Source organism: Phaenicophaeus curvirostris, chromosome 6, assembly GCF_032191515.1.
Source record: "Phaenicophaeus curvirostris isolate KB17595 chromosome 6, BPBGC_Pcur_1.0, whole genome shotgun sequence".
NCBI classification, from domain to species: Eukaryota; Metazoa; Chordata; class Aves; order Cuculiformes; family Cuculidae; genus Phaenicophaeus; species Phaenicophaeus curvirostris.
This window is the reverse complement of record NC_091397.1, coordinates 60,819,182-60,846,972: the sequence shown is the minus strand read 5'-3', so window position 1 is coordinate 60,846,972 and position 27,791 is coordinate 60,819,182. Positions and strand designations below refer to the sequence as shown.

At 54.9% G+C, this 27,791-nt stretch overlaps 1 protein-coding gene across 17 annotated transcripts; it reads right to left on the bottom strand.

The window, feature by feature from the left end:
* LOC138722324 (uncharacterized) lies at positions 1-27,791 on the bottom strand. 17 transcript variants are annotated; one of them, XM_069860377.1, is made up of 8 exons: positions 27,612-27,791; positions 26,851-27,128; positions 24,732-24,847; positions 11,204-11,294; positions 2,647-2,761; positions 2,064-2,178; positions 1,283-1,697; positions 1-237 (listed from the first exon to the last, which is right to left on the bottom strand). In XM_069860377.1, the coding sequence occupies exons 3-7, from the start codon at positions 24,817-24,819 to the stop codon at positions 1,336-1,338; spliced, it is 771 nt and encodes a 256-aa protein (XP_069716478.1). In that variant the 5' UTR covers positions 24,820-24,847; positions 26,851-27,128; positions 27,612-27,791; the 3' UTR covers positions 1-237; positions 1,283-1,335. The 17 variants fall into 17 exon arrangements, with proteins under 17 accessions (XP_069716478.1, XP_069716481.1, XP_069716474.1 ...); XM_069860380.1 differs by having other exon boundaries at positions 24,732-24,844; XM_069860373.1 differs by lacking the exons at positions 24,732-24,847; positions 26,851-27,128; positions 27,612-27,791 and adding exons at positions 12,409-12,524; positions 14,363-14,640; positions 15,118-15,197.

Here is a 27,791-nt window from a genome sequence, read left to right as displayed (position 1 = left end):
GACCGATCAAAAGCTTTAATGTGGACACCACTGGTTTACACGGGGTTGCTCTGGCTTCCCCACACCTGGGCAGAAGAGGCCAAAGGATCCTTGGAGACAGACACGCTCTTCCCAGTCACGCAGCAAAGGTGGCGGCAGCGCGACCGGGACAGAGGGTCTGGACGAGGCCACGTCTTCCACCTGGGCGTGCGCAGGAGGAGAGGAATCCACTTCCTACGCTGCACAGAGGAGAGAGACCTGCAGGAGGGAATGCACAGAAAGGATCGTTAGCAGGGTGATGAGATGAGGCGGCCCTCGGCCCCAGGACAAAAACGCTTTCCTCCTTCACCCATGTTTCCTTCTCTGACCTTCCAACTCCCGCAGCCCCTGCTCTACAGCCCCCACAAAGCAAGCCGAGAAGAGAATCTCCTTCAAAAGAACAGCCAAAGGTTTCACTCATCCCCCCCGAAAGGAAACCGCAAGGAACGGGAGGACTCGCCAGACGGAAAGCAGTGTCACCGGACCAAGTTTCAGAGAAGTCCATAGAGAACGTGATTCGTTTTAACAGTTATTCTGTTAGACGAACTTGGTCAAAAAGAGAAACAAAACCAAACCGAGCCTTACCCCGTGTAAACTCATTACACTAAGATGTTCTAAATCACGCCCGCGTGACAGCCCAGCATAGAAAAGCAGCCCGGGCACCCTGCTATTTATCCTCCTCCTGAGGCACAGAAGGCTCCCCCCGGCACGCCTCTTCTCTTGCCGGGGTCAGACCCGCAACGCGCCGGCTGGCAGGAACCACGTCACTGCACGCAACTCGAGCTTGGCCCAGACTACAGGCCTGAGAAACACGCGCGCGGAGGCGAGAGGTGCGATGGCGAGGCAGCTCTTCCAGACACACGCGTCGGCGCCCGTTCAGCAAGCGCCTGTCACCAAAGCCTCTGCAGGAAAGGGACTCAGCCCGGCAGAGACGGGCAGCGATCGGATGAGGCATTTTGGTTTAGTTCAGGCACGCGACAGTTGTAGGAAGGAACAAAGCCTGGTTTGGCCTCCAGAGGACAAGATGCCTGGATGCGAAGCGAGGCCACGGAGACCACACGGCACTGCCCGCGTGCCGTGCCTCAGACGCAGCTCACCCCCACCCGCACATCAAGCATAACAAGAACAGAACCGAGTGTAGGTTTGAGGCTGAGCAGCCACACAAAAGCAACCGCTCCCACTCCTCTCCGCCTGTCAAGAGAGCGGAGAGCAATGAGATCTCCCTCCTATGATCACATTCAAGCCCATCCACGCCAGCAACTACCTGAGACGTCGGGAGACTTCGGCACGGTCAGTGGCCGGTCGCTGGCTTCACTCCTACGCTGCGGTATTTATTCGCGCACCGGGTTTGCCACATGAACCTGTGAAAACAGCAATCAAAGCCAAAAGGAAGCAAACGCTTGCAGTTTTGACGAGGGTGAAACTGGCAGCAGGGGAGTGGGACTGGGGGGGATCATCGGTGCGAAGAAGGCAGGAGGCACCTGTCTGTAAGTGCGCTCGCTGCCTCGGGCACTGGAGCGAGCCACCAGGAAGACGCGAGGCACGCTTCGAGGTTGTGGATTTTACAGAGATCATTCCGCTTCCACAACCACGCTTGTAGAGCTTGGAAACCCAGCCAGCTTGGCAGAGCTGCCTCTGTCGTTTGCGGGGCTGGCTTTGGGAGCCTCTTTTCAGAGCAGCTGTAAAGTTAACGAGGAGTCAGTTTGCAACAGGGAAAGTGGAAAAGACAGTCTGAAGGCAGCTCAACAGCGACACTGGCTACTTTAGTATGCTCTTGCATAATCCCTCTTGGGGTTACTTCAGAGCTCCCTTTTTGTTGCCGGCACAAGGAACAATTTTGTTCCTCACGTTGAAAGCAACGCTTCCCTTCGCACAGGTTCGCCTGGCGAAGCACATCGCACCCTAGTACTGTCGTCTCGATCTGGCACAGACTCAAATGTGATGCCGTCACACGCTAACTCGATGTAGAGAACACTCCAGCTCGCGCTGTCAACTCGATCGACAGTGATTAGCAAAGAGGAGTGAGTCCCGAGAAAGCCACATACCTAAACGCTGCTGGCCTGGAGGGCACCGCCATGTCGCTTCCCCCCTCTCCCTGGGGAGGGGTCGGGATCCCGCAGGGGCTCTCTCATCGCCAACACTTCTGCCAGGTTCTCTCTGCTGACAGAGCAAAAGGAAGGAGCTGTTACAGCAAAGTACTCCAAGTAAGCGTGCTTGAAACGAACCACCTCCTACCCCTGCAGCTCTTGCCACCACACACGACATCCCAGCACCCGGTATCCTCTGAGCTGTGCCAGACGGGCCCGAGCCCACCACGCTCCTCTAGCTCTTCCTGCCACTCCGATGCAGCCGGACGGAGGACAAGCGACCGAGTTTTCCAAACAGAGGCTCTCCTCAAAGGAGGCAGGCGTACTGCAGTTGACCCAGGTACAGCAGCCTCTGAAAGGCCGCGCTTCCATCTCATCGCCCCGAGCTCAGCGCCATGGGATACCTTAGCCCTTGAGCTAACAGGAAAAATATTTTAGCAGCCGCTCTTTCCCACCTGGCAACCTCCTGAGGCACCGGTTCAGCCACACTTAGAGAAGAGGACAGACGCTGAGGGGGCAGCAATAAGCACGAGAAAATCACCGTTACTCCTCGCGACGGGACAGAAGAATACCGGGCTTTGAAAAAGCAGGGCTGTTCTGCGAGACTTTTGCCAGGTTTTCTGCAACAAGGGCATTCTCCGGACTGGCTTTTTGGGCTGTCAGGAAAGAGACAGAATCACAGAATCACAGAATCATTAGGTTGTAAAAGACCCCAGGATCATTAAGTCCATACCTCTCAGCACCTCACCCACCCGTCCTTTAAACACCTTCAGGGAAGACAACTCAACCACCTCCCTGGGCAGCCTGTTCCGTACAGACCCTTTCCGTAAAAAAAAAAACTCGCTCTAGAGCCTCAACATCCTTCTTGTGACGAGGGGCCCAAAACTGAACACAGGATTCAAGGTGAGGTCTCACCTGTGCCGAGCACAGACGGAGAATAACCTCCTTAGACCTGCTGGACACGCCGTTTCTGATCCAAGCCAAGGTGCCATTGGCCTTCTTGGCCACCTGGGCCACTGCTGGCTCATGTTCAGTCCCTGTCAACCAACACCCCCAGGTCCCTCTCCTCCAGGCAGCTTTCTAGACAGACTTCTCCTAGTCTGTAGCACTGCACAGGGTTGTTGCGCCCCAAGTGCAAGACCTGGCATTTGGCCTTGTTAAACCTCACGCCATTGGACTCTGCCCAGCGGTCCAGCCTGTTCAGATCCCTTTGGAGCCTCCCTACCTCCCAGCAGATCCACACTTCCACCCAGCTTAGCATCATCCTCAAAAGTTGCTAAGGGTGAACTCAATGCCTTCATCCAGGTCATTGATAAAGACACTGAACAGAGCTGGACCCAGAACTGAGCCCTGGGGAACCCCTCTTGTCACTGGCCTCCAGCTGGATTTCACACCATTTCCCACCACTCTCTGGGCCCTCCAGCCAACCAGTTTTCCACCCAGGAGAGTGCGCACCTATCCAAGCCAGACGTGACAGTTTCTCAAGCAGAATGCTGTGAGAAACCATGTCAAAGGCTTTACTGAAGTCCAGGAAGACCACATCCACAGCCTTTCCCTCATCCAGTAAGCAAGTCACTTCGTCATAGAAGGCGATCAGATTAGTTTGGCGAGACCTGCCTTTCATGAACCTGTGCTGACTGGATGTTTCTCCTCTCACCTGAATGGCAATCGCTTCTGTTTCACCATGGGCGCCCTCCTCTTCTTCCGCCGCGAGCGTACAAGAGAGATGGGAAGGCTCCATAGTGCTCTGCAAGGACGAGGGACATCTAAGAGGTGCGTCTGCATTTCCCCAAGACACTCGAGGTACCTTAACTCTACAGTTACCATTAAGAATGCGACAACTCCCCTTACATGCCGCTGTTACCAGACGTATTTTAACACAAATACTAAAAAGAAGTCTAAAAAGACGTTAAGCTTCAAAACAGACAAGAAGGCTAAACAGGTATTCAGTGTGACTGGAAACAGAGAAATGTCTGAACCGAGAGGATCTGCAGCAAGCGTAACGGATGTTGCACCGTTGCAAAACTCTGTGACACAGAAGAGTTTTAAATGCAAAGAAGCTTGGTTACAGAAGGGAATCAAAGAAGCGACCTCCCTCCTGGCTCTCTCTACACTGACAACATAAAAGCGCTTTCCAAAGCTCCCCTTCTCCTCTTTCCCCTCTTGGCACGCATGCGGCGTGCTTGCAGTGTGTCTGGTGTGTGCACGGTGTGTGTGTGGCATGTACATAACACGTGCATGGCATGCGTGGCATGTTGCTTGTGTGTGCAGGGCGTGTGCGTGGCTGATGTTTCATCTTCATGGTGTGTGCTAGCGTATGCACTGCCTGGGGATGGCACGTACACTTCACGCACAAAACACGCATGGCCTGTGTGACGTGTTGCTTGCATGTTCAAAGCACGCGCGTGGAGTGTGCGTGGGGTGGTTGTGGCGCTAGCCTGGCACGTGCACGGCGTGTGCGTGGGGACAATGGCTTGTGGTGGTGTGCACAGGGTCGGCTGGAAAAGCCCACGGCACCCTGGTATTGTCACCTCAATCCGGCATTCACAAACACGATGCCAGCGCTTGCTAACCCAAAGTGGAGAACACTCTGGCTTGCACTGTCAACTCGATCGACAGTGATTAGCAAAGAGGAGTGAGCCCCGAGAAAGCCACGTGCCTGAACGCTGCTGGCCTGGAGGGCACCGCCACGTCGCTTCCCCCCTCGTCCTGGGGAGGGGTCGGGATCCCGCAGGGGCTCTCTCATCATCAGTCGTCAGACTCTCTCTGCTGACAGAGCAATAGGAAGGAGCTGTTACAGCAAAATACTCCAAGTAACCGTGCATGAAATGAACCCCCCCTGCCCCTGCAGCTCTCGCCACCGCGCACGACACCCCAAAACAACGACCCCCCCCCGCTCTCTCTAGACCGACAACACAAAAGCGCTTTCCAAACCTCCCTTTCCGCTCCTTCCCCTCCTCCCCACCTCCTTCTTTCCCCCCTTCTCCTCCCATTGTGCCCCATCCTCAGCCCCTGCTTTCCCCCTCTCTCCCCTCCTTCCCTTCCCCCGCTCCCTCCTCCCCCTCCCGAGCGGGGATCTCCCCCGCGGGGCCGCACGCCGAGCGCAGACGCAGCCCCGAAGGCCCCGACCGCCCCTGAGCCCGAGCCGGCCCCGGGAGGGCCGCGGCTCACGGACAGCGAGCCCGGAGCGGCGCCGCCGGCCACAGAGCGCTCCCCCGCGCCTCTCCGGGCGCCTCTGACTCACCCGACCCGGCCCCGTTCGAGCCGCTCCCGACCTGGCGGGGACACGGGGGCCCTGGGGGCGCTGTCCCTGCCCCAGCCCGCACCCCGTTGGCCGCAGCCGGCGGCGGGCGGAAGGGCAGCGAAGAGCAGAGCCGAGCCGTCCCGAACGGCGCCGCGCGGAGCCGACAGCAGCCGAGCGGATCCGAGCCGCTCTGCGAACCGCCCCGCTCCCCGCCCGGCTCTCCGCTCCCCGCCCGGCTCTCCGCTCCCCGCCCGGCTCTCCGCTCCCCGCCCGGCTCTCCGCTCCCCGCCCGGCTCTCCGCTCCCCGCCCGGCTCTCCGCTCCCCGCCCCGCCCGCCCCTGGGGGCCGTCCCGTTCCCCCGCCCCCGGCTGCAGTACCGCTCCGCGGCCACGGCGCGGCAGCACTGAGTCCCCCCGTTCTCCCCGAGCGCAGGGATCCCGCCCCCGGCCGCGCTGCCGCCGCTGATTGGCCGCCGCGCTCCGAGTGACGAGCGGCTCAGCCAACGGGGGGAGGAAGCCGGGGGGAGGAAGCCCGGGGGAGGAAGCCGCCAGGGCGTGGAGGGGGAGAGGCTCTTTAACCCCTCGCTGCGTTTTCCGGAATAAAACTCTATAACTCAGGGTGCCCGGGGGGTTTGGGGCACGAGTGTCGTTCCGTGTTGTGTTGTTCCGTGTCGCTCCTTACCGCCTTATATGGCAAATTTGCCCTTTTGTGGCGAATTTGCTCTTTTATAGTCAAGTTGCCTTTTTATGGATATTGGCCCCGTTTGCCTTTATACGGTCAATTTTCCCTTCTATGGTCGCTTTGCCCTGTTCTGGTCAATTGGCGGTTGCCTCACTCAAGATGGCGGCGGGCCCATCCGCCTTCCTCCCCGTGTCCTCAATCAAGATGGCGTCGTGACCTCCCGTTTCCCTCGTCGTGCCCTCACTCAAGATGGCGGCGACACCGACACGCCATGCCCTCACTCAGGATGGCGGCGAGGACCCCCCCCTTCCGCCCCCCGTGCCCTCAGTAAAGATGGCGGCGAAACCGACACGCCATGGCCTCACTCAAGATTTCGGCGGGCCTACCCGTCTCCCTCCCCGCGCCCTCACTCAATATGGCGGCGATACCGACACGCCGTGCCCTCATTCAAGAAGGCGCCGACACCGACATACCATGCCCTCACTCAAGATGGCGGCGAGAACCCGTGCCCTCACTAAAGATGGCGGCGAAACCGATACGCCTTTCCCTCATTCAAGATGGCGGCGGGAACCGTGCCCTCTCTCAAGAGGGCGGCGGCACCGGAACGTCGTGGCCTCACTAAAGATAGCGGTGGGCCTGCCAGTCTCCCTCTCCCGTGCCCTCAAGATTGCGGAGAATACAACACGCCGTGCCCTCAATGAAGATAAAGGCGAGCCCACCAGTCTCTTTCCCCGTGCCCTCACTCAAGATGGCGGCGACACCAATACGCCATACCCACACACAAGATGGCGGCGAGCCCGCGCATTCTCACTGGCTCGTGCCCTTACTCAAGATGGCGGCAGTCCCCTCGTGCCCTCACTCAAGATGGTGGGGAAACCGACACGCCCTGCCCTCACTCAAGATGGCGGCGGGCCCGCCCCGAGTCTCTCACCGTGTCTTCACTCAGGAGTTTTCGGTAATTTGCCCAGTTTGCCCTTTTAAGGCGTTTTCCCGGTTTGCCTTATATGGTCGATTTGCCCTTCGAGGGTCAGTTCGCCCTTCTGTTGTTTTGGGGAATCACCCTCTCTCACTCTGTTAAGGGTTAGGAAGCAGGTGTGTGTGATGTGCGGGCATATGAGACAGGGGAAAAGCTCGAAAAACTTAGAGGGCTTCGCTCACTGAAATAGGCACTGTCTGCCAGCAAAGGCCTCCAAGACCCTGGATGGTGATAAGGGAGGAGCTCAGTCACTGATAAGGGGAAGCCGAGTGCCTCCTGCTCTGCGGACTCGGAGCTCGACCTGGACGAGAAGGCGCCTGCGCACAGACTGGGCTCACGGACGATTCACGAGGAAGATGGAGGCGACTTCAGCCCTGAGCCCCACACCACGACACTGCGCCTGTGCAAGTATCTGCTTGTCAGACCATACGGTGTGTGAGTTAGGAGGATTAGCCCCTCGCACCCGCCGGCGAATAAACACATACCTGCTTTATAACCCTTAACGGAGTTATAGAGTTTGATTCATTATCCATTCCCTCCAGTTATACAATTGTTTCGGTTACTCCCTGTGTGAAATTCCATGTGAGGATGTACTGCAGAAGCCAGAACCAAACCGAGGGCGTTTTCCAAGCAACACACAGCAACTCCAGCTGAGAGAGACACGACATGGACAGGGCTGGCAGTGCCCTCTGCGCTAACTCGCATAAACCTCACTGCATCCCAATGTGAAAACCAGCTCACCCTGCACAGTGGCTCCATTAAGTACCTTTACGGAGCAGAGACTGCCAATTGTATTTAACTGTGCCAAGCCACGTGATGGTTTTGGAACAACTTCTAGAAACAGCAGAGACCGAGTTAGGGCTGAGCTCTATTTATAGTAAAATTGTAGCAGTTTTGTTCGGCATTACAGTCTGAAATAAAATACATAAAATATGAAAAAAAAACCAGCTTGGCTAGGAAGAGGCAAGCTAACAGTTTTCTTGGGCATTTCATCAAAAAGTTCTAGGCAAACATAATTTTCAACTGCTTACGACACAAACCCCAAATTAAACAAACCACCTCTGGGAAAAACAGTAACAGCTATCGCTAAAACTACACTGGAAATCTTATTTAGGCTGAGCCTAAATCCTTAGGGCCCCAATAGATTAAAAAAAAAAAAGCTAAAAAAAATAATCCCTACTTCTACTAATAAAACAAGAACAAAGAAAGACGACATTGACTGCAAACGTTTGTGGTAACATTTCTCTGAAGCTGCCACATTGCAAACCAATTTTACTCTAAGACTAAAAGGCAAACCCACAAGCAAAAGCATTACCTGAAACTCACAGAAGAAACAATGACTGTAGGCTCAAATGCAGCATGAAGAAAACCACACCACTGTTCAAAACCCAGCAAAGAAAGGAAGAAAGGCAGGCTTCTGTAGCCCCTTCCTTCACTGAATGCTCCAGCTGCAGGGGAGAGCCAGCTCTAAATCAAGAGGCCTTTTAAGGGGCAAACTCCTCACCTGTACCTAGTTGCTGACCACAGGTGTGGCACAGACTTAACCAACCCAACTAGGACCTTCAGAGGTTTTGAATAAGACCCACCCTTTTAACAGCATAACTATAGCATCCCACTTAGGATGGGTAATAAGAAATTACTCCTAAGTATAAAATGTTGGTGGTTTACTGAAAGTTCAATGTATGACAGCCAGGCTTGATAGAAATGACATAAAATTATAGATGTTATTAAGCCACCAAACGTCAATTATCATTGTTAAAAAACTGTACAGATTAAAAGATTCCTTCCATGTTCTAGCTGCTGAGATACAGTGCGTGGAAGCGTATTGGTTACAGTTACACACAATATGCTTTACATAAGCACAGTCCCATCTACCATTTAGATAGAACTGAACTTCTATTAAACTTCTTCAATCTGTCTCATGCAGTAGCAAATTCAGGGACACTCCCATTTCTCAGCAGCGGGACAAGCAGCAAACTCTAAAGGGCGTGTTCCACTGTTTCTTGTCGATCCTCTTCTTGCCATTTTCCCAGCAGTCTTCCCGTCACATTCAGCCACGTCTTACGCGTAATCACGAGGCTAAAACTCAAGTCCAATAAAGCTGTCATAGAGAAACTAAAAAAGAGAGCAGACATAAGAGGAAAGGCTGTGTCTCCCCGCACTCCCCCCGGCCCCATGCGGCACCCTGGGCAGGGACAGGAGGGTTTCGGGGGGACAGGAGGGACACAGGGCGCTGTCCCTCTCCCAGTCCCAGCCTGCATCCCATTGGCCGCAGCCAGCGGGAGGGCAGCGCGCTGCCGTGTCTGTGGTGCGTGTGAGCATGTACGAGGCATAAACATAACAAGCACGTGGCATGTGTGGCGTGTGTGACATGTTGCTTCTGTGTGCAAGGCGTGTGCGTGTCATGTGGATGGGGTGGTTGTGGCATGAGCCTGGCATGTGCACAGCGTGTGCATGGGCGCAGTGGCGTACGCAAGGCTTGTGCATGGCGTATGCATAGGGGGAGCATAGCGTGAGCCTAGAATGTGTATGGCGTGTGCATGGGGCACTCACCTTTGCCTCGAAGCAGAGCCCTGCCTTCAGGTCTCACAGCCCTTTCTTCTCCTTCACGAAGCCAGGATCGGGAATCGGGTTTCAGTCACCTCCCGTGACAGAACCCTCCAGCCGTGTGCAAGTTCTCCCCAGAGAAGCGGCTCTAGTTCCCTTGCCGGCCCCCAACAGAAGGATGCTCACGACGTCTGTTCTCATCCCTTTCAGCAGTGGAAACTCCTTTGTTCACCAGGCATCAGCGTTTCTCCCCACTTTGAATCTAGCTGGCCGCTTGCCTCGCTCTGGTTTTCTCGGCCTTGCAGCCCATCCTCGGCCCGCTCTAGAGGGGAAGAGAAAGCGGAGAGCGGCTTTCACACAGCTCCGAGGAGACACACCACCCGCAGGACACTCTTCACGTAAGTGCGTCACCCATCTCCCATGTGTCCCCTCCCTGCACGAAGGGTGTCTTTGGCACAACAATCCACAGGCAGCAGCAGAGGTTACTGCAGTCGGTGAATCCACAAACTTCCCTTTCTATGGGACCTGGGAGCATACGGAGCCTTCTGCGTTCGCTTGAAGGATGAGATCTGCCCAATCTGTGCAGAGAGAGGCAACAGAAGCCACTTCAGCTGCAGACACCCTCATGCTAAGGAGGCTCCCGGTGCTGCCGGCTCTCGTGTGGCGAGGACGCCCAACACCGCGTCACCTTTCCACCCCTAGAGCTGGACCCTCTGGCTTAGCAAGCAGATCGGCGGTCTCAGCACACGGCCTCCGCACTGGAAAAATTCAGACCCACGGGACGACCCCACAACAGCTTCCAGCTGCAGATCCCAAAAGCGAAGCTACCCGCTTAGTTACACCACCATCCGTCTCCACGCCAAGTGAACATGAATGTTCCACCCTTGCGGGGCCCTGAGGTGCCTCTGCAGGCTCGTCAGGGATCCAACCACCTTCTGAACAGCGTCGGACGGCCTGCACGCATTCTGCTCGGCCATCGCCTTCCCCGGGGCTTTCACCCAACAGCCGTGACGCAACATCAACTCGTGCGTAAGCGCACACGTACACACGTGCAAAGGAACGCGAAAGGGCAACAACACGAGGCCTCGCTCGGCAACGATGCCATGAAGATGGTCCCACAGCCCTTTCGTTTAGCCAGCGGAGAGCAGATAAAGTTCATCCTCCTCCTCCCCCCGTGCCGTGCCAGCTCACTCACCGTTACTCCTCACGACGAGATGGAAGGTGGAAGAATATCGGGCTTTGAAAAAGCAGGGAAGTTCTGCGAGACTTTTGCCAGGTTTTCTGCAGTAAGGACATTCTCCAGACTGGCTTTTTGGGCTGTGAGGTAAGAGAGACGTGCACGATACGTTAAGGAATTTTTAACGCCACCTCGGAATACCATCACGATGCTAACAGAGTCATTTGTCCAGTTACAGGCGACAATCGGAGCATAAGTAAGAAAACAGAAAAAGCCCCCCACCCCCACGCACGATGAACGACGATGTGGTCAACGACAGGACCACGCCACTGGCACAGAAGCCGGGCCGATACACTGAGCCCTCATCCACAGAGAAACAAACGGAGGAGCCAGAAGCTGCTTCCAGAACCAGGAGTCAGCATCACAAACGTCACCCTCGCTCAGAGCTGCAAAGCGGACGTTTCTCCTCTCACCTGAATGGCAACCGCTTCCCTTTCACCCATGGGCGCCCTCCTCTTCTTCTGCCGCGAGTGTATGAGAGAGATGGAAAGGCTCCACAGCGCTCTGCAAAGATGAGGGACCTCTAAGAGGTGCGTCTGCATTTCCCCAAGGTACTTGAGGTACCTTAACTCTACAGTTACCGTTAAAAACGCAACAACTCCCCTTCCGTACCACTGTTACGGGACATAGTTTCACACAAACACTAAAAAGAAGTCTAAAAAGATGCTAAGCCTCAAAATAGATGAGAAGGCTGAACAGGTATTCTGTGTAACTGGAAACAGAGAAACGTCTGAACCAAGAGGATCTGCAGCAAGCGTTACGGATGTTGCACCATTATAAACCCTGTGACACGGAAGGGTTTTAAATGCAAAGAAGCCTGGTTGTAGAAGAGAATCAAAGAAGCGACCTCCCCCCGGCACTCTCTACACTAACAACATAAAAGCGCTTTCCAAAGCTCCCCTTCTCCTCCTTTCCCTCTTCGTGTGTGTGCAGCATGCTTGCAGTGTGGCTGGCATGTCACCTTCATGGTATGTGCTAGCATGTCCATGGCATGTGTATGGTATGTACACAGCCCGTACATAACATACACATGGAGTGTGTGGCATGCGTGGCATGTTGGCTGCATGTGGAAGGCGTGTGCGTGACATGTGCTTGACTGTTGTGGCATGAGCCTGGAATGTGCATGGAAGCAGTGGCCTGTGTGTGGAGTGCGTGGCATGTACACAACACATGCATGGCATGCGTGGCATGTTGCCTGCGTGTGCAATATATGCGTGTGGTATGTGGTATGCTGCTTGTGTGTGCAAGGTGTGTGCCTGGCGTGTGCCTGGCTGGTGTGTGGCATGCCACTTGCATGTTCAAAGCATGTGCATGGGGTGGTTGTGGCGCTAGCCTGGCACGTGCATGGCGTGTGCATGGGGGCAGCACAATGTGCACGGGGGGTGAATTGCATGTGTGGGGCGTGGGCCTGGCATGTGTGTGCCATGTTCATGCTGCGTGGCGTGCACAGGGTCGGCTGGCGAAGCCCCTGCCACCCTAGCATTGTTGTCTCGATCCAGCGTTCACTAAACGCGATGCCGTCACATACTAACCCAAAGCGGAGAATGCTCCAGCTAGTGCCGTCAACTCGATCAACAGTGATTAAGAAAGAGTAATGAGTCCCGAGGAAGCCACATACCCAAATCCTGCTGGCTTGGAGGGCACCAGCACGTCGCTTCTTCCTCTCTCCCTGAGGAGGCGTCGGGATCCCACAGGAGCTCTCTAATCATCAATACTTCTGTCAGATTGTCTCTGCTGACAAAGCAAAAAGAATCACAGAATCATAGAATCCACAGGTTGGAAAGGACCCACTGGATCATTGAGTCCAACCATTCCCATCAACCACTAAACGATGCCCCTCAGCACCTCATCCACCCGTCCTTTAAACACCTGCAGGGAAGGTGACTCAACCCCCGCCCTGGGCAGCCTCTGCCAGGGACCAATGACCCTTCCCGTGTAATATTTTATCCTGATGTTCAGCCTGAACTTCCCCTGGTGGAGCTTGAGGCCATTCCCTCTCATCCTGTCTCCTGTCACTTGGGAGAAGAGCCCAGCTCCCTCCTCTCCACAATCTCCCTTCAGGTAGTTGTAGAGAGCAATAAGGTCTCCCCTCAGCCTCCTCTTCTCCAGGCTAAACAACCTCAGCTTAGTGTCATCCACAAACTTGCTCAGGGTGCACTCAACCCCTTCATCCAGGTCATTGATAAAGACATTGAACAGGGCTGGACCCAGCACTGAGCCCTGGGGAACCCCACTTGTCTCTGGCCTCCAGCTGGAGTTAACTCCATTTCCCACCACTCTCTGAGCCCGGCCATCCAACCAGTTTTCAACCTAGGAGAGTGTGCGCCCGTGCAGCCCAGAGGCTGACAGTTTTTGAAGCAGAATGCTGCGAGAGACTGTGTCAAAGGCTTTACTGAAGTCCAAGAAGGCAACATCCACAGCCTTTCCCTCATCCAGCAGCCGAGTCACTTTGTCATAGAAGGCTAACAGGTTTGTTTGACAAGACCTGCCTTTTGTGAACCCATGTTGACTGGGCCTGATCACCTGGCTCTGTTGCATGTGCTTCACGATAGCACTCAAGATCACCTGCTCCATGACTTTTCCCAGCACTGAGGTCAGACTGACAGGCCTGGAGTTCCCTGGATCCTCCCTGCAACCCTTCCTGTAGATGGGCACAACATCAGCCTCCAGTCCAGTGGAACTGCCCCAGTCAGCCAGGACTGTTGGAAGATGATGGAAAGGGGTTTGGCCAGCACATCCACGGCTCCTTTAATACTCTTGGGTGGATCCCATCTGGCCCCATAGACCTGTGGTGTCTAGCTGGGCAAGCAAGGCTCTGACCACCTCCTCTTGGATCATGGGAGCCTCATTCTGCTCCTTTAATTCCTGGGTTTGTACACAGAGGGAACAACCTTCCTTACTATTAAAGATGGAGGCAAAGAAGGCACTAAGTACCTCAGCCTTGCCCTCGTCCCCTGTCACGGTTGTCCCTTCTGCACCCAATAGGAACTGAACACTCTCCCTAGTCCTCCTTTTATTGTCATTGTATTTATAGAAAGATTTTCTGTTATCTTTCACAGACTTAGCCAATTTGATTTCTAGTTGGGCCACAGCCCCCCTCATTTTCCCTCTGCATGATCTCACTTCCTCCCTGTAGTTCACCCAAGATGCCTGTCCCTTCTTCCAAAGCTCATAGACCCTCCTCTTCTTTTTGATGTCTCTCAAGATCTCCCTAGTCAACCAAGCTGTTTTTCTCCCCTGCCGGCTCCTTTTCCGGAGCATGGCGATGGCTTGCTGCTGAGCTGCTAGGATTTCCTTTTTGAAGAGCTCCCAGCCCTCGTGGGCTCCCCTGCCCTTAAGGACTGTCTCCCACGGGACTTTGCCAACCAGCCTTCTGAACAGTCCAAAGTCTGCCCTCTGGAAGTTTAATGTGACTGTTGTGCTAATCTCCCTCTTCACCTCACCTAGAACTGAAAACCCCATCATCTCGTGATCGCTTTGTCCCAGGCGTCCTCCTACCACATTCCCCACAGGCCTTCTCTGTTCATGAACAGCAGGTCCACGAGGGCACCTTCCCTTGTCAGTTCACTCACCAGCCGTGTGAGGAAGTTGTCTCCCACGCACTCCAGGAACCTCCTAGACTGCTTCCTCTCCGCTGTATTGTACTTCCAGCAGATACCTGGAAGGTTGAAGTCTCCCACGAGGACCAGAGGGAGCAATCTTGAGACTATCCCCAGTTGTTTATAGAAGAGCTCATCAGCTGCTTCTTCTCAGATGGCTGGTCTGTAACAGACTCCATCACAACATCAGCCTTCTTGTGGGCTCCCCTGATTTCAACCCACGGGCACTCAGTCCCCTCCTCCCCATAATCCTGTATCAAAGCAAAAGGAACGAGCTGTTAGGGCAAAAGACTCCAAGTAACCGTGCTTGAAATGAACCCCCCCTGCCCCTGCAGCTCTCGCCACCGCGCACGACACCCCAAGACAACGCCCCCCCCCCGCTCTCTCTAGACCGACAACACAAAAGCGCTTTCCAAACCTCCCTTTCCGCTCCTTCCCCTCCTCCCCACCTCCTTCTCTCCCCCCTTCTCCTCCCATTGTGCCCCATACTCCCCCCCTGCTCTCCCCCTCTCTCCCCTCCTTCCCTTCCCCCGCTCCCTCCTCCCACTCCCGAGCGGGGATCTCCCCCGCGGGGCCGCACGCCGAGCGCAGACGCAGCCCCGAAGGCCCCGACCGCCCCTGAGCCCGAGCCGGCCCCGGGAGGGCCGCGGCTCACGGACAGCGAGCCCGGAGCGGCGCCGCCGGCCACAGAGCGCTCCCCCGCGCCTCTCCGGGCGCCTCTGACTCACCCGACCCAGCCCCGTTCGAGCCGCTCCCGAGCGGCGCCGCTGCGGCCGCGGGCCCCGGCGGGCAGCGAGGGCGGGCGGCGCCCGGGCCCCATGCGGAGCTCGAACCACCCGCCCGCGCTCCGCCTCGGCCCGCCCCCCGGGCGCTCTCCCGGCGCTGATTGGCCGCCGCTCGCTGAGTGACGCGCGGCGCAGCCAATGGGAGAGCTCCGTGCGGGGCCCTGCCCAGGGGCAGCCGAGCGCCGCCGAGCCGAGCGCTGCAGAAACACGCGGAGCCGGGGCACGCGAGGCTGTCAGGGGACACAGGGGACGCGGGCACCCCGGGCAGGGGCAGGGGGCACGCGGGGCTCGGGGAGGACGGGGTGGGGGCACGGGGGCCCTGGGGGCGCTGTCCCTCTCCCAGCCCCAGCCCGCACCCCGTTGGCCGCAGCCGGCGGCGGGCGGAAGGGCAGCGAAGAGCAGAGCCGAGCCGTCCCGAACGGCGCCGCGCGGAGCCGACAGCAGCCGAGCGGATCCGAGCCGCTCTGCGAACCGCCCCGCTCCCCGCCCGGCTCTCCGCTCCCCGCCCCGCGCCGCCCGGCTCTCCCGCCCCTGCGGGCCGTCCCGTTCCCCCGCCCCGGGCTGCAGTACCGCTCCACGGCCACGGCGCGGCAGCACTTGGCACACCCCATTCATTTCAAAGGGCATCGAAGGGCTGTGAGTTCCGCGCTCTGATTGGTTCTTTCTGGATTCCACTTTGCTTGTGCCGTATTCTGAGTGGCTGTGCGTTCCAAACTCTGACTGGTCGATTCTCGATGCCACTTTGCTAGCGCTGTCTTCTGATTGGCTGTACTTTCCACGCTCTGATTGGTCACTTCTCAATCCCAATTCGCCAGCGCTATCTTCTGATTGGCTGCATTGACCGCACTCTGATTGGTCGTTTCTTGATACCACCTTGCCTGTGCCATGTTCTGATTGGCTGTGCGTTCCGCGCTCTGATTGGTCGCTTCTCGATCCTACTCTGTCTGTGCCGCGTTCTGATTGGTTTGGGGCCTTTTATGGTCATATTGCCCTGTGACGGCAATTGTCCCGGTTTGCCCTTATTGTCTCACTTTCCTTTTTAACGGTCAATCTATCCTTTTATGGCAATTGACCAAGTTTGCCCTTGTATGATCAATTCGCCCTTTTATTTTCAATTTGCCCTTTTATTGCAATTTGCCCTTTTATGATTTATTTGTCCTTTTATGTTAATTTGCCCTGTTTGCCTTATATGGTAAATTTGCCATTTCAAAAGCAATTTTCCCTGTTTTCCTTATATGCTCAACTTGCCCTTATACTGTTAATGTCACCTTTTATGCCAATTGGCCAAGTTTTCCCTTATATGGTCAATTTTCTCTTTTATGGCAATTAAAGTAGTTTGCCCTTACACGGTCAATGACAGGGACCCTGTGCGCCCGCCCAATCCCCCCGGCTGCAGTACCGCTCCCCGGCCACGGCGCGGCAGCACTGAGTCCCCCCCGTTCTCCCCGAGCGCAGGGATCCCGCCCCCGGCCGCGCTGCCGCCGCTGATTGGCCGCCGCGCTCTGAGCGACGATCGGCTCAGCCAACGGGGGGAGGAAGCCGGGGGGAGGAAGCCGGGGGGAGGTGCGGCCTTTGAAAGCCGACGGGGAGGGGAGGGGGGGAGGATCTTTAACCCCTCGCTGTGTTTTGCGGAATCAAACTCTATAACTCAGGGTGCGCGGAGGCACGAGTTGGGGCACGAGTGTCGTTCCGTGTTGTGTTGTTCCGTGTTTCCATGTCGTTCCGTGTCGCTCCTTATCGCCTTATATGGCGAATTTGCCCTTTTATGGTGAATTTGCCCTTTTATGGATATTGGCCCCGTTTGCCTTTATACGGTCAATTTTCCCTACTATGGTCAATTTGCCCTTTTATGGTCAATTGGCGGTTGCCTCACTCAAGATGGCGGCGGACCCATCCGTCTTCCTCCCAGTGTCTTCACTCAAGATGGCGTCGTGACTTCCCGTTTCCCTCCTGCTGCCCTCACTCAAGATGGCGGCGACACCGACAGGCCATGCCCTCACTCAGGATGGCGGCGAGGACCCCCCTCCCGCCCCCGTGCCCTCACTAAAGATGGCGGCGAAACCGACACGCCGTTACCTCACTCAAGATTGCAGCGGGCCCGCCCGTCTCCCTCCCCGCGCCCTCACTCAATATGGCGGTGATACCGACACGGCGTGCCCTCACTCAAGAAGGCGGCGACACCGACACGCCATGCCCTCAGTTAAGATGGCGGCGAGACCCCCCCCCCCCCCCCGTGCCCTCACAAAAGGTGGCGGCCAGATTCCTCTTTTCTCCTTGCCCTTACTAAAAATGGCGGCGAAACCGACACGCCTTTCCCTCATTCAAGATGGCGGCGCGAACCGTGCCCTCCCTCAAGAGGGCGGCGGCACCGGAACGTCGTGGCCTCACTAAAGATAGCGGTGGGCCTGCCAGTCTCCCTCCCCCGTGCCCTCAAGATTGCTGAGAATACAACACGCCGTGCCCTCACTGAAGATAATGGCGAGCCCCCCCCGTCTCTCTCCCCGTGCCCTCACTCAAGATGGCGGCGACACCAATACGCCATACCCACACACAAGATGGCGGCGAGCCCACGCATTCTCACTCCCCCGTGCCCTCACTCAAGATGGCGGCAGTCCCCTCGTGCCCTCACTCAGGATGGCGGCGACACCGACACGCCCTGCCCTCACTCAAGATGGCGGCGGGCCAGCTCCGAGTCTCTCACCGTCTCTTCACTCAAGAGTTTTCGGTAATTCGCCCAGTTCGCCCTTTTAAGGCGTTTTCCCGGTTTGCCTTATATGGTCGATTTGCCCTTCGAGGGTCAGCTCGCCCTCCTATTGTTTTGGGGAATCACCCTCTCTCACTCTGTTAAGGGTTAGGAAGCAGGTGTGTGTGATGTGCGGGCATATGAGACAGGGGAAAAGCTCGAAAAACTTAGAGGGCTTAGCTCACTGAAATAGGCACTGTCTGCTAGCAAAGGCCTCCAAGACCCTGGATGGTGATAAGGGAGGAGCTCAGTCACCGATAAGGGGAAGCCGAGTGCCTCCTGCTCTGCGGACTCGGAGCTCGACCAGGACGAGAAGGCACCTGCGCACAGACTGGGCTCACCGACGATTCATGAGGAAGATGGAGGCGACTTCAGCCCTGAGCCCCAGACCACGACACTGCGCTTGCCCAAGGACGGGAGAAGCTTCTCGAATCTAATTATAATTGCAAGGGTTCAGGATGCTAAGAGAGGAGTCGGAGTTGCCAGCAACATAAATGTTTATTAAATGCGCAGAGGAAATCAGGTAACTGACCGGCCAGGGTCGCCCCAGACAATGGAGGATGACCCCGAATTGGTGCACTAAGGGATGTATTTATACTTACACAGACACATGCAGTTTCCATACAGTCTTTTGCAAGCCAGATAATAAATCAGCTACGTTTACAGAGTTGTCTTAGTTTGGCAGTCTTCAAGGTTGCAGTGCTGTTCTGCGCCAAACAGTTTCTAAATCCCCCCTTTTCCTCCCTTCCGCCTTATATCTGGTCAACTTGTTCCTTACTTGCACAGTGCTGCATTCTTTGAGCTGGCTAATTAACTCCTGCAGGGGCCCAAGGTGATTTGTGATCCTAACAATAATAAGAAACAGGGAAAGGTCATGAATATGTAACAGGCGCTTACGAATAGGCCTGTCTTTACACTATAACTATCTGCTTGTCAGACCATACGGTGCGCAAGTTAGGAGGATTAGCCCCTCGCACCCGCCGGCGAATAAACACATACCTACTTTATAACCCTTAACGGAGTTATAGAGTCTGATTCCACAAACCAACTTAGTGAGAACGACAAAAGCAAGTCACAGTGGGGGCTTTGCTTACCTAAGCCAGAGGCGGATGGCATTCCAGGGACAGCAAAGCACCATCAGAGTAACTGCCTTGTACAGCATTCATCACTCAGATAACTATTACTTTGAGCTGCACTGCACTTACAGGACTAGGGGATGCCCTACACTAAGCTTCCAGAAGAGAACTTCTGGCCTAAGCCCTTTAATGCCTGCAATTTAAGCCAAGCTGACGAATGCTCAAACTGTAAAAAGCTGCACCGATAAAAGGGTACAGCTAGAAATGTTATGAAATGCACAGAGCCTTTATGCACTTTGGGTGGAAAAGGAGTTTGAAACATGCCTAGATCAAGCAGATGCATATATTTGGTCAGACAGAGGGCTCCTTCCCCTCCCAACTGTTTGTATGGATTCCAGAAGCTTTGCCTTAAAATTCAATGAAGAAAAAAAGATGCACTTGATATTAATACAGCCACTGAATTTCACATTTCACAATTTGTCATCATTACGGAGAAAATATTCTTCTTCCTATGGACCGGTAAGTAGGAATTTTTGGATTGGCATTTCCTCAGTGACTAAAGACACAAGACACGGGCAGATGATCAATATCAGGTCCTAATTATCATTCTTGCTTCTGCAGACAGTCACTTTCTGATCTTATGATAATCTCTGGCCTCACATCAATAAAGGAGTCAGGCACGGCAGCAAGCCCTCCCCACTATAGGGGGGAGGAAAACAGAGCCTGGTTAACAGAGGGAGTTCCCTAGCTCCATGGGAAGGCGCTTGCATTATCCATTCCCTCCAGTTATACAATTGTTTCGGTTACTCACTGTGTGAAATTCTATGTGAGGATGTACTGCAGAAGCCAGAACAAAACCGAGGGCATTGTCCAAGCAACACACAGCAACTCCAGCTGAGAGAGACACAATGTGGACAGGGCTGGCAGTGCCCTCTGCGCTAACTCGCATAAACCTCACTGCATCCCAATGTGAAAACCAGTTCACCCTGCACAATGACTCCATTAAGTACCTTTACGGAGCAGAGACTGCCAATTGTATTTAACTGTGCCAAGCCACGAGATGGTTTTGGAACAACTTCTAGAAACGGCAGAGACCGAGTTAGGGCTGAGCTATATTTACAGTAAAATTGTAGCAGTTTTGTTCGGCATTACAGTCTGAAATAAAATACATAAAATATGAAAAAAAACCCAGCTTGGCTAGGAAGAGGGAAGCTAACAGTTTTCTTGGGCATTTCGTCAAAAAGTTCTAGGCAAACATAATTTTCAACTGCTTACGACACAAACCCCAAATTAAACCAACGACCTCTGGGAAAAACAGTAACAGCTATCACTAAAACTACACTGGAAATCTGTAAATCTTATTTAGGCTGAGCCTAAATCCTTAGGGCCCCAATAGATTAAAAAAAAAAAAAAGCTAATAAAAAATAATCCCTACTTCTACTAATAAAACAAGAACAAAGAAAGACGACATTGACTGCAAACGTTTGTGGTAACATTTCTCTGAAGCTGCCACATTGCAAACCAGTTTTACTCTAAGACTAAAAAGCAAACCCACAAGCAAAAGCATTACCTGAAACTCACAGAAGAAACGATAACTGTAGGCTCAAATGCACCACGAAGAAAACCACAGGACTGTTCAAACCCCAGCAAAGAAAGGAAGAAAGGCAGGCTTCTGTAGCCCCTTCCTTCACTGAATGCTCCAGCTGCAGGTGAGAGCCAGCTCTAAATCAAGAGGCCTTTTAAGGGGCAAACTCCTCACCTGTACCTAGTTGCTGACCACAGGTGTGGCACAGACTTAACCAACCCAACTATGACCTTCAGAGGTTTTTGAACAAGACCCACCCTTTTAACAGCAAAGCTATAGCATCCCACTTAGGATGGGTAATAAGAAATTACTCCTAAGTATAAAATGTTGGTGGTTTACTGAAAGTTCAATGTATGACAGCCACGCTTGATTGAAATGACATAAAATTATAGATGTTATTAAGCCACCAAACATCAATTATCATTGTTAAAAAACTGTACAGATTAAAAGATTCCTTCCACGTTCTATCTGCTGAGATACAGTGCGTGGAAGCGTATTGGTTACAGTTACATACAATATGCTTTACATAAGCACAGTCCCATCTACCATTTAGATAGAACTGAACTTCTATTAAACTTCTTCAATCTGTCTCATGCAGTAGCAAATTCAGGGACACTCCCATTTCTCAGCAGCGGGACGAGCAGCAAACTCTAAAGGGCGTGTTCCACTGTTTCTTGTCAATCCTCTTCTTGCCATTTTCCCAGCAGTCTTCCCGTCACATTCAGCCACGTCTTATGCGTAATCATGAGGCTAAAACTCAAGTCCAATAAAGCTGTCTTAGAGAAACTAAAAAAGAGAGCAGACATAAGAGGAAAGGCTGTGTATCCCCGCCCTCCCCCTGGCCCCATGCGGCACCCTGGGCAGGGACAGGAGGGTTTCAGGGGGACGGGAGGGACACGGGGCGCTGTCCCTCTCCCGGTCCCAGCCTGCATCCCACTGGCAGCAGCCAGCGGGAGGGCAGCGTGCTGCCGTGTCTGTGGTGCGTGTGAGCATGTACGAGGCATAAACATAACAAGCACATGGCATGTGTGGTGTGAGTGACATGTTGCTTGTGTGTGCAAGGCGTGTGTGTGTCATGTGGATGGGGTGGTTGTGGCATGAGCCTGGCATGTGCACAGCGTGTGCATGGCCGCAGTGGCGTACGCAAGGCTTGTGCATGGCGTATGCATAGGGTGAGCATAGCGTGAGCCTAGAATGTGTATGGCGTGTGCATGGGGCATTCACCTTTGCCTCGAAGCAGAGCCCTGCCTTCAGGTCTCACGGCCCTTTCTTCTCCATCACAAAACCAGGATCGGGAATCAGGTTTCAGTCACCTCCCGTGACAGAACCCCCTGGCCGTGTGCAAGTTCTCCCCAGAGAAGCGGTTCCCTTGCTGGCCCCCAACAGAAGGACGCTCGCGACGTCTGTTCTCATCCGTTTCAGCAGTGGAAACTCCTTTGTTCACCAGGCATCAGCGTTTCTCCCCACTTTGAGTCTAGCTGGCCGCTTGCCTCGTTCTGGTTTTCTCGGCCTTGCAGCCCATCCTCTGCCCGCTCTAGAGGGGAATAGAGAAAGCGGAGAGCGGCTTTCACACGGCTCCGAGGAGACACACCGCCCGCAGGACACTCTTTACGTAAGCGCGTCACCCATCTCCCATGTGCCCCCTCCCTGCGCGAAGTGTCTTTGGCACAACAACCCACAGGCAGCAGCAGGGGTTACTGCAGTCGGGGAATCCACAAACTTCCCTTTCTATGGGACCTGGGAGCATACGGAGCCTTCTGCGTTCGCTTGAAGGATGAGATCTGCCCAATTCGGGCAGAGAGAGGCAAAAGAAGCCACTTCAGCTGCAGACACCCTCACGCTAAGGAGGCCCCCGGTGCTGCCGACTCTCGTGTGGCGAGGACGGCCAACGCCGTGTCACCTTTCCACATGCAGAGCTGGACCCTCTGGCTTAGCAAACAGATCGGCGGTCTCAGCACACGGCCTCCGCACTGGAAAAATTCAGACCCACGGAACGACCCCACAACAGCTTCCAGCTGCAGATCCCGACAGCGAAGCTACCCGCTTAGTTACACCACCATCCGTTTCCACGCCAAGTGAACATGAACGTTCCACCCTTGCGGGGCCCTGAGGTGCCTCTGCAGGCTCGTCAGGGATCCAACCGCCTTCTGAACAGCGTCGGATAGCCTGCGCGCATTCTGCTTGGCCATCGCCTTCCCCAGGGCTTTCACCCAACAGCTGTGACGCAACATCAACTCGTGCGTAAGCGCACACGTACACACGTGCAAAGGAACGCTAAACGGCAACAACGCGAGGCCTTGCTCAGCAACGATGCCATGAAGATGGTCCCACAGCCCTTTCGTTTAGCCGGCGGAGAGCAGGCTAAATCCTCCTCCTCCCCCCGTGCCGTGCCAGCTCACTCACCGTTACTCCTCACGACGGGACGGAAGGTGGAAGAATACCGGGCTTTGAAAAAGCGGGGCTGTTCTGCGAGACTTTTGCCAGGTTTTCTGCACTAAGAACATTCTCCAGACTGGCTTTTTGGGCTGTGAGGAAAGAGAGACGTGCACGATACATTAAGGAATTTTTAATGCCACCTTGGAATATCATCACGATGCTAACAGAGTCATTTGTCCAGTTACAGGTGACAATCAGAGCCCCCCACCCCCACGCACGATGAACGACTATGTGGTCAACGACAGGACCACGCCACTGGCGCAGAAGCCGGGCCGATACACTGAGCCCTCATCCACAGAGAAACAAACGGAGGAGCCAGAAGCTGCTTCCAGAACCAGGAGTCAGCATCACAAACGTCACCCTCACTCAGAGCTGCAAAGCGGACATTTCTCCTCTCACCTGAATGGCAACCGCTTCCCTTTCACCCATGGGCGCCCTCCTCTTCTTCCGCCACAAGCGTATGAGAGAGATGGGAAGGCTCCACAGCGCTCTGCAAAGATGAGGGACCTCTAAGAGATGCATCTGCATTTCCCCAAGGCATTTGAGGTACCTTAACTCTACAGTTACCGTTTAAAACGCAACAACTCCCCTTCCGTACCACTGTTACGGGACATAGTTTAACACAAACACTAAAAAGAAGTCTAAAAAGATGTTAAGCCTCAAAATAGAAGAGAAGGCTAAACAGGTATTCTGTGTAACTGGAAACAGAGAAATGTCTGAACCAAGAGGATCTGCAGCAAGCGTAACGGATGTTGCACCGTTATAAACCCTGTGACATGGAAGGTATTTAAATCCAAAGAAGCCTGGTTGTAGAAGAGAATCAAAGAAGCGACCTCCCTCCTGGCATTCTCTACACTAACAACATAAAAGCGCTTTCCAAAGCTCCCCTTCTCCTCCTTTCCCTCTTCGCGTGTGTGCGGCGTGCTTGAAGTATGGCTGGCGTGTCATCTTCATGGTATGTGTTAGCGTGTCCATGGCGTGTGTATGGTATGTACATGGCCCGTACATAACATACGCATGGAGTGTGTGGCATGCGTGGTATGTTGCCTGCATGTGGAATGCATGTGCGTGACATGTGCTTGACTGTTGCAGCATGAGCCTGGAATGTGCATGGAAGCAGTGGCGTGTGTGTGGAGTGTGTGGCATGTACACAACACATGCATGGCATGCGTGGCATGTTGCCTGCGTGTGCAATACATGCGTGTGGTACGTGGTATGTTGCTTGTGTGTGCAAGGTGTGTGCGTGGCATGTGCGTGGCTGGTGTGTCATCTTCATGGTGCATTGCTAGCATATGCATTGCCTGTGGATGGCATGTACACAGCATGCACATAACATGCGCGTGGCCTATGTGACATGTTGCGATGTGTACAAGGGCTCTGTGGCGTGTGTGGCATGCCACTTGCATGTTCGAAGCACGTGCATGGGGTGGTTGTGGCGCTAGCCTGGCATGTGCATGGGGGCAGCACAATGTGCATGGGGGGTGAATTGCACGTGTGGGGCGTGGGCCTGGCGTGTGTGTGGCATGTTCATGCTGTGTGGCATGCATAGGGTCGGCTGGCAAAGCCCCTGCCACCCTAGTATTGTTGTCTCGATCCAGCGTTCACTAAACGCGATGCCGTCACATACTAACCCAAAGTGGAGAACGCTCCAGCTAGTGCCGTCAACTCGATCGACAGTGATTAGCAAAGAGGAATGAGCCCTGAGAAAGCCACGTACCCAAAAGCTGCTGGCCTGGAGGGCACCGCCACATCACTTCTCCCCCTCTCCCTGAGGAGGGGTCGGGATCCCGCAGGGGCTCTCTCATCACCAACACTTCTGTCAGATTGTCTCTGCTGACAAAGCAAAAAGAATCACAGAATCACTAAGTTGGAAAGTACCCACTGAACCATCGAGTCCAACCATTCCCATCAATCACTAAACCACATCGCTCAGCACCTCATACGCCCATCCCTTAAGCCCCTCCAGGGAAGGTGACTCAACCCCCTCCCTGGGCAGCCTCTGCCAGTGCCCAATGACCCTTGCTGTCAACAATTTTTTCCTAATGTCCAGCCTGAACCTCCCCTGGCAGAGCTTGAGGCCATTCCCTCTCTCCTGTCCCCTGTCCCTTGGGAGAAGAGCCCAGCTCTCTCCTCTCCACAACCTCCTTTCAGGTAGTTGGAGAGAGCAATGAGGTCTCCCCTCAGCCTTCTCTTCTCCTGGCTAAACACCCCCAGCTCTCTCAGCCGCTCCTCTTCTTCTCCAGCCCCTTCCCCAGCTTTGTTGCTCTTCTCTGGACTCGGTCCAGAGCCTCAACATCCTTCTTGTGGTGAGGGGCCCAGAACTGAAAACAGCATTCGAGGAGCGGTCTCACCAGTGCCGAGTACAGAGGGAGAATAACCTCCCTGGACCTGCTGGTCACGCTGTTTCTATCTAAGCCAAGATGCCATTGGCCTTCTTGGCCACCTGGGCCACTGCTGGCTCACGTTCAGCTGCTGTCAACCAACACCCCCAGGTCCTTCTCCTCCAGGCAGCTTTCTAGACAGACTTCTCCTAGTCTGTAGCACTGCATAGGGTTGTTGTGCCCCAAGTGCAGGACCCGGCATTTGGCCTTGATAAACCTCATGCCATTGGTCTCAGCCCAGCGCTCCAGCCTCTTCAGATCCCTTTGGAGCCTCCCGACCCTCCAAGACGTCAACACTTCCACACAGCTTAGTGTCGTCAGCAAACTCACTAAGGTTGCACTCAATGCCTTCATCCAGGTCATTGATAAAGACATGGAACAGGGCTGGACCCAGCACTGAGCCCTAGGGAACCCCACTTGTAACTGGCCTCCAGCTGGAGTTAACTCCATTTATGTGCTTCATGACAGCACTCAAGATCACCTGTTCCATGACTTTTCCCAGCACTGACGTCAGACTGACAGGCCTGTAGTTCCCTGGGCCCTCCCTGCGACCCTGCTTGTAGATGGGCACAACATCCGCCAGCCTCCAGTCCAGTGGAACTGCCCCAGTCAGCCAGGACTGTTGGAAGATGATGGAAAAGGCCCATAGACCATCTGGCCCCACAGACCAGTGGGTGTCTAGCTGGGCAAGCAAGGCTCTGACCACCTCCTCTTGGATCATGGGAGCCTCATTCTGCTCCTCTAACTCCTGGGTTTGTACACAGAGGGAACAACCTTCCTTACTATTAAAGACGGAGGCAAAGAAGGCACTAAGTACCTCAGCCTTGCCCTCGTCCCCTGTCACGGTTGTTCCTTCTGCACCCAATAGGAACTGAACACTCTCCCCAGTCCTCCTTTTATTGTTATTGTATGTATAGAAAGATTTTCTGTTATCTTTCACAGACTTAGCCAATTTGATTTCTAGTTGGGCCTTAGCCCCCCTCATTTTTTCCCTGCACGATCTCACTTCTTCCCTGTAGTTCACCCAAGATGCCTGTCCCTTCTTCCAAAGCTCATAGACCCTCCTCTTCTTTTTAATGTCTCTCAAGATCTCCCTAGTCAACCAACCTGTTTTTCTCCCCTGCCAGCTCCTTTTCCGGAGCACGGCGATGGCTTGCTGCTGAGCTGCTAGGATTTCCTTTTTGAAGAGCTCCCAGCCCTCGTGGGCTCCCTTGCCCTTAAGGACTGTCTCCCACGGGACTTTGCCAACCAGCCTTCTGAACAGTCCAAAGTCTGCCCTCTGGAAGTTTAATGTGACTGTTGTGCTAATCTCCCTCTTCACCTCACCTATAACTGAAAACCCTATCATCTCGTGATCACTTTGTCCCAGGCGTCCTCCTACCACATCCCCCACAGGCCTTCTCTGTTCATGAACAGCGGGTCCACGAGGGCACCTTCCCCTGTCAGTTCACTCACCAGCCGTGTGAGGAAGTTGTCTCCCACGCACTCCAGGAACCTCCTAGACTGCTTTCTCTCCGCTGTATTGTACTTCCAGCAGATATCTGTAAGATTGAAGTCTCCCACGAGGACCAGAGGGAGCAATCACGAGACTATCCCCAGTTGTTGATAGAAAAGCTCATCAGCTGCTTCTTCTCAGCTGGCTGGTCTGTAACAGACTCCATCACAACATCAGCCTTCTTGTGGGCTCCCCTGATTTCAACCCACGGGCACTCAGTCCCCTCCTCCCCATAATCCTGTATCAAAGCAAAAGGAACGAGCTGTTAGGGCAAAAGACTCCAAGTAACCGTGCTTAAAATGACCCCCCCTGCCCCTGCAGCTCTCGCCACCGCGCACGACACCCCAGAAAAGCGACACCCCCCCCGCTCTCTCTAGACCGACAACACAAAAGCGCTTTCCAAACCTCCCTTTTCGCTCCTTCCCCTCTTCCCCACCTCCTCCTCTCCCCCCTTCTCCTCCCATTTTGCCCCATACTCCCCCCCTGCTTTCCCCCTCTCTCCCCTCCTTCCCCTCCCCCCCTCCCTCCTCCCCATCCCGAGCGGGGATCTCCCCCGCGGGGCCGCACGCCGAGCGCAGACGCAGACGCAGCCCCGAAGGCCCCGACCGCCCCTGAGCCCGAGCCGGCCCCGGGAGGGCCGCGGCTCACGGAGAGCGAGCCCGGAGCGGCGCCGCCGGCCACAGAGCGCTCCCCCGCGCCTCTCCGGGCGCCTCTGACTCACCCGAGCCCGGCCCCGTTCGAGCCGTTCACGACCTGGGGGGGACACGGGGGCCCTCAGGGCGCTGTCCCTCTCCCAGCCCGCACCCCGTTGGCCGCAGTGGCGGCGGGCGGAAGGGCAGCGGAGAGCAGAGCCGAGCCGTCCCGAACGGCGCCGCAGGGCTGCAAGCCGCTCTTCGCCTCT

Bases quoted from the DNA above. Each gene is read 5' to 3' on its own strand.
- LOC138722324 (XM_069860373.1), bottom strand. From the start codon at position 12,499: ATGATTAGAGAGCTCCTGTGGGATCCCGACGCCTCCTCAGGGAGAGAG. The intron at 11,295-12,408 runs GTATGTGGCTTC...TCATCTTTGCAG, and splicing joins TCCAAGCCAGCAGGATTTGG to AGCGCTGTGGAGCCTTTCCA. The intron at 2,179-2,646 runs GTGATTTTCTCG...TTGCTCTGTCAG, and splicing joins TCCCGTCGCGAGGAGTAACG to CAGAGAGAACCTGGCAGAAG.